Genomic DNA, 13,577 nt, shown 5'->3' with positions numbered 1-13,577 from the left:
TGATGTGAGGTGCGAGCAGTGTCAGTTCGTATCCAGTCAGTCGTGCGCTGGTCAGGTGTTGTGTCTTGGTCTGGTTCAGGAGGGTGTCAACAGCATGAGGCACTAGTACCGTGAGGGAATTCGAGAGTACGATTCCCTCACTTTGTCGGATAGAGACAGCAGCAGCGGCTACTGCTCGAAGGCAGGCAGGCAAAGCTCTTGCTACAGGGTCAAGAGTGGCAGAGAAATAGGCACATGGTCGTTGTTTGGGGCCAATGGACTGAGTCAGGACAGACAAAGCGCATCCCTCCCTTTCGTGAGTGTAGAGAGAGAAGGGTTTTGTATAATCAGGGGTTCCTAGGACTGGTGCTGAACAAAGGGCGTCTCGTAGTTCCTTGAAGGAGGATTGGCATTCAGGGGTCCAAGGGAGCGGGAAGGGGACATCTTTAGCCAGTAGGGAAAGTAGTGGTTTCACAATGAGGCTGAAATTTGGTAACCATTGTCGACAGAAGGAGGTGAGGCCTACCAAAGAGCGGACTTGATTCGGGGTTTTAGGGATAGGGGTCTCTAGAATAGCCTGAATTCGATCGGGTGTGAGTTTTCTCCCATCTTTGGACAAGAGGTGGCCTAGGTAAGTGACTTGAGGTTGGCAGAATTGCAACTTCTTCTTGGAGACCTTGTGGCCGTTTTCCGCGAGGAAGTGCAGGAGTTGGATGTTGGCTGTGACTGCGAGTGGAGTGGTGTCGGCCGCCAAAAGGATATCATCGACGTACTGTATCAACACCACTCCATCCGGCAACTGGACTGCATCCAGCTGTCTCTTGAGGGCCTGACTGTAGATGCTTGGACTTTCAGTGTAGCCCTGGGGTGCTCTGCAAAATCTATATGAGCGGGATTTTAAAGTGAAGCCGAAAAGGTAGCGGCTGTCTGAGTGGATGGGGATGGAGAAAAATGCGTTCTTGAGATCGATTACCGTTAAGGTGGTGGCAGTGGAAGGAATCAGAGTCAGAATGGTGGTGATGTCTGAGACTACAGGGTACTGAGGTACGACTACTTTGTTGACTTCTCGTAGGTCGATGATGAAGCGGTACGCTTTTTCATCTCCCTCACCCTGCTTCTTTACAATGGGTAGGATAGGGCTGTTGCAAACATTGCTAACTACTTCTTCTACCACTCCTGCGTCTACCAGGGACTGGATGATTTTTACCAATGCCTTCTCGCCTTCGGGCGATATCTGATACTGTGGGAGTTTTGGGAGCACTGCGTCCTGTCGAACGGTTATGTGTACAGGGTCTATCATCATGCGTCCTACGTCCGAGTCAGTCTTTGCCCATATGTACAGAGGTAGGGTGTCGAGTAAGGACGAGTCAGCGTCAGTGATGGAAAACATGCGTTGTGTGTGACAAAATCTGAGCAGCGTTGGGTTGTCGTACAGGATGACTCGAACTCCGTCTTGTGAACACCTAATAGTAGCTCGAAAATGTTTCAACAAGTCAAGTCCCATAATAGCGTCGGGGGTGTTGGAGGAGAGCAAAAACGTTGTGTTAGTAGTGTTATTGTCCAAGTTAAAAGAGATCGGTGTGGACAAGGGATTAGTGGAGGGCGTTCCATCAAAACCTATTGATGTCACATGTGAGCCAGACAAGGGTGCCCTGGGAATCAATCGTTTAGACAACGCGCTACGTGTTGCACCAGTATCTACCAGAAATGGAGACTTCGTACCTATGACCTTAGCGGTGACATAAGGACCTTGCTGGTCAACATAGAGCTCGACTGGATCCCTTCCTTGCCCTTGGCAGTTCTATGCAAAGTCGTGGGCATTGTCGCAGTCAGACTGTTGGCACTGATTCTGTCGGGGACGGTCAAACATGTTCGGTCTGCCAGGTCCGTCATTGTTGGTGTTGTTTGAGTGCCCTCGTCCCTGTCCTCTATTTCTCGGCCCGTCCGCTACGTCTCTCGTGGCTTTATTTCTGAGTGCTTCTTGCAGCGCTGGACATTGAGATTTCCAATGGCCAAATTCTTTGCAAAACGCACACTGGTTCTCATCGAGGTCTGTTCGTGGAGCGCCGGGTGCGGGTGTGCGGTCGTGTGGTCTCTAGGGGGTGGATTTCTAGGAGCATGCGACTGGTAGTTCCCTCTATACTGTTCCCTTCCTATAGTCACCCCTTGCAACTGAGCAATCATTACCCTCTCTTTCAAGTCCTTTTTCTTTTTCTCAGTAGCTTGATCGTTCTCGTTCTTTTGTCGCTCATAGTATTGAGCCATCTGAAGGATAGCTGCGGGCTTGGAGGCCGCCCAACTACTCTCGCTAGTCTGTAGTTTCTGCGAGACTTCTGGTGTCAGGCCTTTCACATAGTTCAGGACAAACAAGTGATGTCCGGTTGCAGTGGTCATGTCCTGGCCGCTGTAATCGGAGAACACCGTTTCAAACCTGGAGAAGTATTCTGATACGTCTTCCTGGGGTTTCTGGTGACAGGCCGTTACTACCGACCAGTCCACCTTCCTTTCTGGGACTAAGGTTTTTAATTTCTGCACGATCTTATCTGGTAGGTCTAGAATGGCTTTCATAGGTTTCTGTCCCGGCTCTCGCTGTTTGTCTACATCACCGAGTTGTATCCAGGTATGTCCGAACAGCTCAAGGTGGTCGACTTTCCGGATTTGCTTCCACACATCAGCTGGCAGACATAACCCGAAAAACAAATCGATATCCGCTAGGGTCATAATCGTTGAACCCAAAGCGGTGGCTAATTCTGTATAGAAGGCTGTGGGGTTCTTTCGCAGATAAGGCAACGACTTTCGGAAAGTCAGGATGTCTTGCCGATCCCATGGTTGGTAAACCCAGTTGTAAACTACCCTCCCTCTCGCATCTTGGTGGTTAATATCGTCGTGTGTTCCCTGTCCTCGTGGGGGGACCCAATAGGGAGCGGCCTCCTTTATGGGCATCATAGTGTCAATTTTTTCTACTCTGGCTTCAGCCGCTGCAGGAGTCGTGGTGTTAGTCTCTGGTTTCAGTTCCGTGAGGTGGCGGAAAACTTCACGCGTACGCGTGAAGAGGTTCGCCACATCACACTCGCCTCCATCTCCGACATCAATTTTCCTATACAGAGTCGTTAGGTTTTCAGGGCCTTTTCCTTGGTATCGGTCCTCGTAGGCATTAAGGGTGTGGTAAAAAAGGCGTACGACAAAGTGTCGTCTGTGGCTATTGGCATATGTATTGTACATATCCGTTATATAATCCTCACTTTCCTTTCGCACCACCAGTGTCTTTACAATCTTATCGATCCCAGCTCGTTCGTCCTTACTTAATCTATTCGATCTCGCGGGGTCTTTCCTCCCCGCTTCGGGATCACCTGAAGTTGCTGCTTGTGCTGCGCTGAGTGCAAGGGGTTCGGTCGGCGCAGAGGCCGTGAGGACCGAGGCTCCGGCACTACTCTCGCCTGTCGTTGGGGGTTGCGGGTGCTGTGCTAAGGGTTGGGAAGGGGCATATGGAGGGGGCATGTAGATGATGGGGGGACCTAGTAGTAAATCATCGTTCGTTCGCTGTTTCGAAGGTAGCTCGGGGTAAAGTGGAGTGGGTGTCCTGACGGGACACTGGCCCGATGATTCGGAATCTTGTTTTAGCTTGGTTTCCTCTCTTTCTTTTATTTCTTCCTTCAATTTGTTAGCGGCTAGGTGAGCTGCTTTGCGTAATTCCTTTTCTAACCTGACCTCATTTCTCTTTTTCCGCTGTTCTGTTTCTTTGCGCCACATGCCGAAGCTATCGAGCATAGTGGGTGTTGTCTTATTGTTATAAAGGGCTGTTCCCAGTGCGTTTATTTTATCGTTATCAAAGGATCCTATCAGTGGCCACTGATTTTCTCGATCCTTTCTCGTGTATTTATGCCACAGCTTACTATAAGCCACGGCGACTAGTCCATATTTAGTAAACAAGTCCTTATTAGGGGTGCCCTCCAGTGGAGCCGGATGGTTCACCTCTAATAAGCGGTCCGGGCTGAACCAACTACCAACGAACGGGGCGAAGACAGGCATGACGGGTTACAAAGGGGACAAAAGTCTGCACTACCTATCCTTCACTATCCGCAAAGACTAAACAGAGTATTGCGACCCTGTGCTTATTTGTGAATAGAGAATAACCCAAAGAGGACCAATTCCGAACGATCAATGTTCGGATAAACAATCAATCAAATGAGGGATAAAAATAGGCACGACGGATTACAATGGGGGCAAAAGCCTGCGTTACCTATCCTTCACTATCTGCAAAGACTAAACAGAGTATTGCGACTCTGTGCTTGTTTGCAAATAGAGAATGATCCAAAGAGAACCAATTCCAAAACAGTAAATGCTTGGATAACAATCAATCAAATGGAGAGGGAAGCAGGCACGACAGGTTACAATGGGGGCAAAGGCCTGCGTTACCTACCCTTCACTATCTGCAAGGAGAGAATACTCCTATTCTTCCCTGTTTGCAGACAGAGAATCTCTCAGAAACAATCAAATGAGTAATACTAGTATTTTCAAACACTCAAACAATCAATTCGCAATTCGTCGTGTTACACGCATGGACGGTTTCTCGTCTTCCGCTTCCAGCGCCCGATCATCCTCTATTCTCCGTAATTGCCATGGCACTCCTGATGGTTCCCAGTCAGGACCGTAGATCACTCGAGAGAGGTCTGCTCAGAACCGGTGAAGTTCGGATGATCGGCTGCCAGACGAGGGTCTATTGGGCAAGAGCTCTTCCCGATCGTTGCAGTTGTTCACACTGTCGTCGGGACCTCTCCCACTGGATCCACGTGTCGCTGATGGGCCCCACGTTTGGGACGCCAATTGTAGAAAGGTAGGGCCGAATTCGACCAAGAACCCTTCAGTATTTGCCCGGCGTTAGCTGCCTCTCATACCATTCAATATTACCAAACAAAGAGGCAGGCGCTGGAGACAGAAGGCAGGAAACAGGAGTTTATTCCGACGGAGCAGAACACGTCAAATCAGACAACAGGGTATCTTCTCGAGGTGCTCTAACCGCATCTCTGAGGCCTGGCCTCTTATACACAAGTTTATGGCTTTATTACATGTATGACATCAGTGGTATTGCTTTGAAGTACGAAAAAGGCATCTCTGGAATCCCCGGTTCAGGCCCGTTCTCACACATATCTACAGTAGGGGTCCCCACCCAAATCTCAGCATGCTGGCTATCGCGCAGCTGGACATTCCGCTGGGGACAGGAATGCGGGCGATCTGTCGGATCTAAGGGTGTGGAGGCATTGATTAATCCCCGCTCCTTTGATGTGAGGCGAGGTCTTACTGGAGGGGGCAATAAACCGTATCTGTTGGGCTAGATGATGGCCTGGGATCAGGCCGGACAATCGGGCGGGGAGGAAGAGGTTATCAAAAGGGCCTGTTCTATGAATGAGATGAAAGAGTGAGGGGGTTCAGCACGGGATGTGGCCCGGGGACAGGGTCGCGCTGGAGGTGCGTTTATGGCCCAAGCAGGAGAGACCGGGGTCTGTCGGGGCACGGGGGGTGCTTGCGAGGCCGGGGAGTGAGGGGGAGAGAGACGTGCAGGCTATTGGCAGTGGGCAGAGAGACCATGGCAATCAAAATGGCTGCTGCTTACGCGCACGTATGGATTTGAAAAGGACAAGATGGCGCCGATAATGTTTACGGACCACAATCCACATATTAACGATAGTGTCAAATATGGATGCCTGCAGTAGATGCATTAGCCCTCTAAGCCACTACCCCCAACGGTAGATGGAGCTTTCAGTGTAATGATAGCCCTCCCTTGGATGTGGCGTTCCAGCTTTTCTAAATGCAGGGCTGGTCTTTAATTTTGTTAAAATGTTTCAATCCACAGAGGGGGTCCATGCAGCTAAGCTACAGCTACTGCTTCTCTTCTTGACTTGCTCTTCTGTGTGCTCAGCATCCTTCGGATAGTATATTTTCCAAAGCTCCTGAAAACATAGGTACTCACCACACCACCTTCAAGACATGGTACAGAAAACCACGAAAAAAGAACTTATGCACAGCGGTTAATCCAAAGGTTATAAAGTATTTTTGTAAGTAGCAGAACACTAAACAAAAAACAACGTTTCAGTGGGTACATCTGTGTAGACTTCTATCATTCATAGCATGCAATATTTTAATACAGAAACAACAATTAGTGTGTGCTGAAATACTTTAATAACATATTTCGAATCCTGTTTTCCAAATGGACTGCAAGTTTGGCAAACAAGGTTCTGTTGCTGGTAGCATTTCAAATGATCACAGGTCAGAACTCAGCAGATCAACTTTAAATTTCTAATAATAAGTTATGGTTAAGGTTATTGCATTAATGAATACCACAGTGACGAGGTTGGCATAGCTTATAAGTCAGCCCTGTATGTAAAGGCACTGTCTGTCAATGCGAAAAATCAGTAGTGGTATAGGGTGCTGCACGCAGGGAGCCATCGCCTTCAAAGGCACCTGCTCCTGTTGGACAACCCAACACAAAGCCTGCTGTTGAAGACCTCCTGCATGCCAGAGCAAACACATTCAACCAATTGCTCAATAGATGAAATGCTGTCACTCTTCTATGACCTGCTGGAATGGAGCATGTACAGTTGTCCTCATTTCCCCCGGTTTAGTTCACAAATAGCTCAGATCAGGGTTAAACTGGACATTGGGCTGGTCTGAGAGATCAGAATTTTGGGTGGCTTTTTAGCAGTTGTGGGCCGGTTTTATTGATGATTTCCCGGATATTAGCAATTTTTTTGTTATCTGGTTCGCTAGTGAGGGCCACTTTTATTTTGGTGAGCAGGCCTACTTTTTGTCTCAGTTAGAGCCTGATTCAGATAATTTTATAGACATTTAGAAATCATGTGTATCAGTAGTGACTAAAGAACCACTTTACTTGTTCATGCAGTGTGCTTTACTGCAGCGCCATTGGGAACCTCGTCTGCTGAGCATTGCAATGAGATTCTAAATTGTGTTCAAATATTACAGAGAGTGACACTGCCCATGTAGCATCACACCCACCTTACTGCTGAGCAATGGGAGGTGATGGAGCAGCCACCCCTGAAAAGTGATGCACTCGGTACCCGGTGCCTACAACTTTCAAATCATATTGGGCGAAAGCTGAGACGGGAAGCCCTTCTCATTTTTATATCAAAAAAGTGTCACAATTACATAATGTAATGGTGCAAAGTTGTTTTGACCAGTTAGGGACAAGTAATATATGCCATATAATTTTATAGGGGCTGATCCTCATATGCTGGGCCGGACAGGCAGTAAAGGCATCGGGCATTTTCCCCAGGAGGCTGGAAGGGTGGGCCAGTTTTGTTACTGGGAGCCAGTTTTGCAGATGTGCTGCAATATCAGCCCCCACTAATTAAAGCAGCAAGCAAGCATTTCCAGCCTCCCACGCCAGGCAGTGTTTCACCAGGGGCTGGTCCGAGAAAATTGCCAGGGCTACTTTAGGTCCCAGCCCAGCCCTGATGCAGGCACATCACAGCTGCAAGGCATGCTCCATGGCATGACAATTAACTTGTCTGTGAGAATAGTGTAATGTGGTTTAAATTTGATGCTGTTTTTGTCTTCTAAAATCACTATTTGGCCTTCATTACTTGCCTCTTAATTCCGATGGGGCCACTGATAGATCTGTGTTAACTCCAAAGATCTGGCTTTTGCCTGAAGACTTCACATGGTACAAGCAGATGGATTATCTGGCTTAAATTCTATGAAGGAGGAGAATTGAAGAATAACTCGAGCAATTGGTATTGGAATTACCCTCTGGGTCCCACAAATAATACCTTGTCCCGCCTCCCAGGATTACAGTTGCCATTGTTTGTGGTAAATCTGGGGTGGAGGTATTGGTCCAATCTCAGAATGAGGCCCATTATTTTTAGTTTATCTGACTTTTCTTGGTATGAACGCTCTAAAGCTGTGCATACCCCTTATGATGAGCAAGTAGGTGGAACACAGATTACTCATAAATGTAACCTACCACTTCCAGTTCCAGGGGTGAGTTATAAATGCACATTAAATCCGGCAGTACACATTTGCTGTACATTACTTGTGTTCTGATGACATCTAAATAATGCTACCACATTCTGTGCTTACATTGGGAACTCTAAAATGCAGTGTTTGGGGTTTTCAACTAGACATAAATCATCCAACACACCTACAAAACTGCATACTTTCAGATTAATTTCACTGTGGGAGAGGAGATGTAGGCTTGAGGGGTGGGGGGGAGCCTGTGGAAAGACAGGGTATAAGCCCATAGCTTTTACAAGTCATGAGGGGGCAGGTTCATAGAGAGGGGGTGGGCTTTGCACAGGGAACCGACACCTTCCCCTTCAAAACTAAAGCTTCCAAGGCTGCTTCTAATGTCATAGGGAGTTTGCAAGACCACGTCCACCCCTCAATGAACATTAGCAGTGCCCAGCCTCCAAACATGAGCTGGAAACCCACACTACACAGGATTTTCCAGCTGATGTTATCTTTCATCATGTGATATCAGCTTCTCACCTGCAGACCGTGTGGGCAGAGCAGACATTGTGTGACACATGGTTGGACAGAGTGTATCGGCAGGTCCACCTACCAAAAGAAAACGCCAGATTTTCAATGCTCAGGTGAAGTCTCTTTAATATACAATGAAGTGCATTTGATTGAACAAAACTACATCCGTAAGTTGGAAACTTGGAGCTCATGTTTTTATGAAGAACAGCATGTTATGCTGTGTTAGGTAGTATTTGTAAAGCGCAATGTCCGCAACTGCATTGGCATTTTAACCGCTAAGTTTGCTTTTCTCCTTTCTTGTGTGGAAAGAGCACCTCAAACTAATCACTAGAGATTCTGCTGCCACAAGGAGACATCTGCATCGAGGAATATTCATTTTTCTTTACTTTTCTAGCAAAGGTGTCTTTATATTTTATTGTATCAAAAATAATTAACTATAAAATATAAATGTTTTCATGAGGCAGAAATGGTGTTCATGTTAGGGGTGGGCCATGGCACTATCATGACGGCTGTGGTGTCCCAGTCCCACCCACTCTTACCTTGCAATGCATAGTTTAGGTTGCAAAGAGTCTCCCAGTAGTAGCTTTCAGAAGAAAGAAAAAATACTCTCCTACTCGTCCGTTTAGGAAAAGACGTCATAGACTGTGAACCATTCCATCCCCATTTATTTGTCGAGGAGCCGTTAATTAAACCATTAATTAAATAGCTAATAAACGTAAGGTTTCCTCTTGTGGAGCATTGGGGGATCACGGATCAGTCAATATATACACAAAGTGCAGGTCTTAATTGTTACTCCAGGGAGGAGTCCATTCATATATTTACCAAGCACTGAAATAACATGAATAATAGCTGCTTTTGTAGCTTTAGTTAAATCTCCAGGTCTTAACTACTCAATTGTGTTACCAGCAGCACAAAGAAGTACTCAGTCATGGGGTTAAGTTCATTCTGGTCATGGAACATTTGTTGAAAGGAAATTTAGGCAGAGATACCAGGTGTAACTATGGGTCCCAAGAGACTGTCTTATTGATAGTAGTGTTCTGAGCTGAGGTGTTCAAGATAATTTGAGCGTACAACAACAAACACTACTTCCATAAGATAAGGTGAAATGATAATTTCAAAGATATCCTTTTGTTCAGGTTAGTGGATCACAATAGTATTGTACAGGGCGCTAATGGGAATGATGCGCTGGTTTATTCCGATGGACCATACACCAATCCCGTGTGATCGGTAATACTTGAAGCCTCAGACTACATCACTGTCCTTTAGTGTGCAAATTCGGCATTACTACAATATATTTCATTAGAAGCAAGGATAACCTTGAAACTAACAAATAGCATCATAGTCAGTAAAAAAAAATATGAAAAACTGAAAACATTGCCAATTGTACACCAACGTGTTGTAGTATCATATCATAAATAATATCTGAAATATTTGAGTTTTCCTATCATTCCAGTGTAAGTGCCAGGTGTTATGTAAGCATGAGCTAGATTTTAAATCAATGAGTTTTTTGATGTTCCTAGTCATATGCCCAAAATCCTCATCTTCCCATAAAAGGCCAGATTTAGCAAAAATGGGACTCTAGTGATTTGACATGTCTCTACTCATCGTGCATTGAATTGCAAAAGGAAGATTTGGTTTACCGTGGGCGTACACAGTTCTCAATGCCACTTTTCACAAAATTCCAGCACTGATACACATTGAGAGTTTGCTAAATCTGATACTCCATCCACACAAAGCGCAGCGGACGTGAGTGGTGCAAAACATGGTTCAATATTGTGCTTGGTAACAACTTCAGTACAGAGCCCATTCACTGAGAGCCACGTTAATAAAACACCTATTTGTATCATGGGGCAAGATGCTGAATCTAGGAAGACCCTGCTACTTGGTGCTTCAGGCTATCCAGAAAGTATTAGTTACAATTCTATTTTCACTCACAAGGATCAAAGCAATGGTATGTATTTACAAATGCGCTTTTTATGGGCAACCACATGTATTGTGTGTTTATGTTATGAGCCTTTGTGTGTTTTGCTGAACATGAGATGTTCATTTCTAGCACAGATCAATTTACAAAGATCACATCTTACATCGTGGTAGAACTGCACAGCTATAAGGTGGTAGTGGACTCTCAGACATGCTGCCTGTCATCTTGTATTACTTATAAGGCTACCATATACTGTTTTGAGACGCTCCAGCATATTTATTTCTCTTGACACTTGCTTTCTTAGGTTGCCTCTATGGCTTTTGACAGTGGTGTTTTGATCGTAAAGCTAAAAACATACCTAGACCTTGAATTATTTGTGATGTGGTGGGACGTTTTATAAACCTAAAAAAAAGCAGCGCCAGGGCCGGCCTAAGGCATGTGCAAGCTGTGCACCTGCACAGGGCCGCCAAACCCCAGGGGCCGCCACGCCAATATATATCCTTACATACATATTTGCGTGGCAGCCCCTGGCAGGGATTTGGCGGCCTCGGGCCCCCTACCTACACTCCCTGCTCAGGGCCTCCGTGAGCCTAGAGCCGGCCCTGGCAGCGCTTCCCATGGCCCGTCGAGGATCTAATTCCTTCTTGGGGTTTCGATGCACCCAACAAATTAGTGATATCCCCTGAATGACTGAAAGTGCTAAATTTAGGGGTCAGACCATAATCTGCAAAGTTTCATCACGTTATAAAGGATGAACTATGGGGGATGAAATTGTATTTTTGTGAAAATGCCTTCTCTTGTTCAATGCCGTGTCACTTACATTGGGTTTTTTATCCATGCAAGAGGACTGTGCTTTCGCCTCAGCCAGCACACCTAGGTTTGGACTACTTACAATCCTGAAGGTTGTCACATTAAAAACAAAAACAGAAGCAGGCCCAAGGCCGTCTGGACGTAGCGGGCTCCGGGCATTTCCCTGGTGGCCGGCAATATCGGCCCCCTGTAACAAAATCGGCCGAAACCGGCAATAGCAAACAGCTCGACAGCCTCGTCCTAAGAAAAAAGCCGTAAAAATCTGAAAGGGGTGACTCATATTTTCTTTGTGTAAAAATCTCTAAAATATTTTAAAACCAATGGCTCAAATTTGATTCGATAAATCTTCCCCCTCCCCGCAAATCCTATATTTTGTGACTTCTTTTTACCAAAAATTCACACATTTCATAATGTTTGTGGCACGTTTATGTAGTGCACAGCAGCGAAATGCCACAATTTGACCCACCTTGTGAAATTTATCTGGATGAATGAGGAGAATTCAGACATTTTCTGACAGCCTGCACACTTATTAAATATTTGTAAATTAATAGTGTTTAATGAAAATATCAAGGTGCAAAGAGATGAACAGACCTCCTTCCTCAGTTCTGGATCCCATAGTTTAGTGGTTAAGGCATTGGGTTCGGATTTAGGATCTATGAGATTAATACCTGCTAACCCGCTGATGTGCTCTGTGATTCTAGAACATATTGCTTTATGCTTATGAGACCGACTCTATAAACGGAGAGTGCTTAGCAGTGACATTTCCGAAAAAATAATACAGATTATTTGTATTTAATATAATCTGGGAATAGCTACAGCAGCAGGAGCAGGTAACCACACTTTCATGTGATCTTATTGCTACGTTGTGATATAAATAAGGCCCTCTTTATTAAGGACTCAGTAGCACTGAAATACTTAGATATAACCATCGATATTAAAAAAAAAACTGTGTTCTAGTAAGTTTACACTTAGTACAGAATTAAGACGTAGCTACCCGTTAGTGCTTAGGATTTTTGATGCTATTAAACATAAATAATATTTCTTAAATGTTCTTTAAAATCATTCCAGTGTGACTGGCAGCTGATATAGACTGTAAATTTGATCCCCCCTAACAACATTTCCCACAAAAGTGGAATCCAGGGTTCCACTATTTTCTTAGTGTTTTTTACCGTCCATAGAAGTTTCATTATCTATACAGAAGTCCACTTGTGTGATGAAGGTTTAGTTTTTCCCTGTAGAATTACCAAAACTGTCACATTCCTTTCAACAGTAACTGACCCGCCATTTCTGTCAAGTCCTCCACTGTGGGCCAAAATTCAAACAGGGGTCTTCTTCTATGAGTCAAACCACCAAATAAAGTGAAGAAAACGCTGGCCTTTTTTGCTCACCGTCACCTCAACTGTTTCCTATTGCAGGTCCAACCTCAAATCAAGAAACATCATTATAGTGTGTGGGTGGCAGGGGCTATAATTTTGGGCAAAATCAAATCAGATCCAGTAGAAAAGGTAAGATGTGCAAATGATGCTCTATTCATTTATTTACTCCATGCTCTTGAATAGTCTCCTGGAGTCTTCTACGCTCCACGTGCTTCACTTGCAGGTGAACACCTCAGTCCGCTCACTGCACGTGTTACATTTCACAAAGCAACACCAGTGAAATTTGCAGTTACACTGCCACACCTTGGTATATTGGTGCGTATTGTAGCCCCGCCCACAGCACAAGAGATCACAGCCGTCTGCGTGTGGGGATGTGCGGTTGCACAGCCGCCCCTGAGTCCCCACGCTCCCTGTAGAGGAGTCCTCCTCACAGTAGTTGGGGGAGCGCTCAATGTACACCAGATCTGTTTCCATTGGCTTTTGGTAGCTCCTGGTCTTTTTGACTGTAAGGAAGGTCGGCTGCCGCAGCCGGTTTGCTCTCACCACTTCCACATGAATCGCGTCGTTGTACTTTTCTTTTAAAATGTACCCAATCTCTCTGAATTTCGGAAGAGTGGTCCAACAGGTCTTCGTCGTACAGGAGCCTGAAACCCCGTGACATTTACACTCCAGTTTCATTCTGTCCTCCAGCGTCTACAGTGGGAAAACAAACATAGTGAATCAGACCATTTGTAGAAAAGGCCATTCCTTGTATTATAAATGAAGTACTTGCATTAGCAATACCTGATACCATTTGTCACACTTAGGCATGGAAACACTAGACTATGGTATGTTGCAATAGTTTGTGTTATGGCTTTGTATTGTGGTGTATTTCACATACAACCTTAACAATCGGGATAATTAAGTATTTCTTGGCAGCATTTTCAGGTACTACTCCTGGGGGAAAGAATGTGTGGGATGGGATCATTATGTGCAAAATATTTGCTGTTAAGCTGTGG

General features: G+C 45.4%; 1 protein-coding gene across 2 annotated transcripts in view; it reads right to left on the bottom strand.

The window, feature by feature from the left end:
* Positions 1 to 6,842: 6,842 nt before the first annotated feature.
* The window catches only part of WNT7B (Wnt family member 7B), a 731,872-nt gene continuing 725,137 nt past the window's right edge, over positions 6,843 to 13,577 (bottom strand). For both annotated transcript variants that reach the window (XM_078673825.1, XM_078673824.1), the window contains exon 4: positions 6,843 to 13,272. In XM_078673825.1, the coding sequence (XP_078529951.1) occupies positions 12,793 to 13,272 (480 nt within the window). In that variant the 3' untranslated portion in view covers positions 6,843 to 12,792. The remainder of the gene's footprint in view (positions 13,273 to 13,577) is intronic.

The sequence above is a fragment of the Lissotriton helveticus genome, chromosome 1_1 (genome assembly GCF_964261635.1).
Source record: "Lissotriton helveticus chromosome 1_1, aLisHel1.1, whole genome shotgun sequence".
NCBI lineage: Eukaryota > Metazoa > Chordata > Amphibia > Caudata > Salamandridae > Lissotriton > Lissotriton helveticus.
Note: the sequence above shows the minus strand (reverse complement) of the source record. Positions and strands in the feature narration are given on the sequence as shown.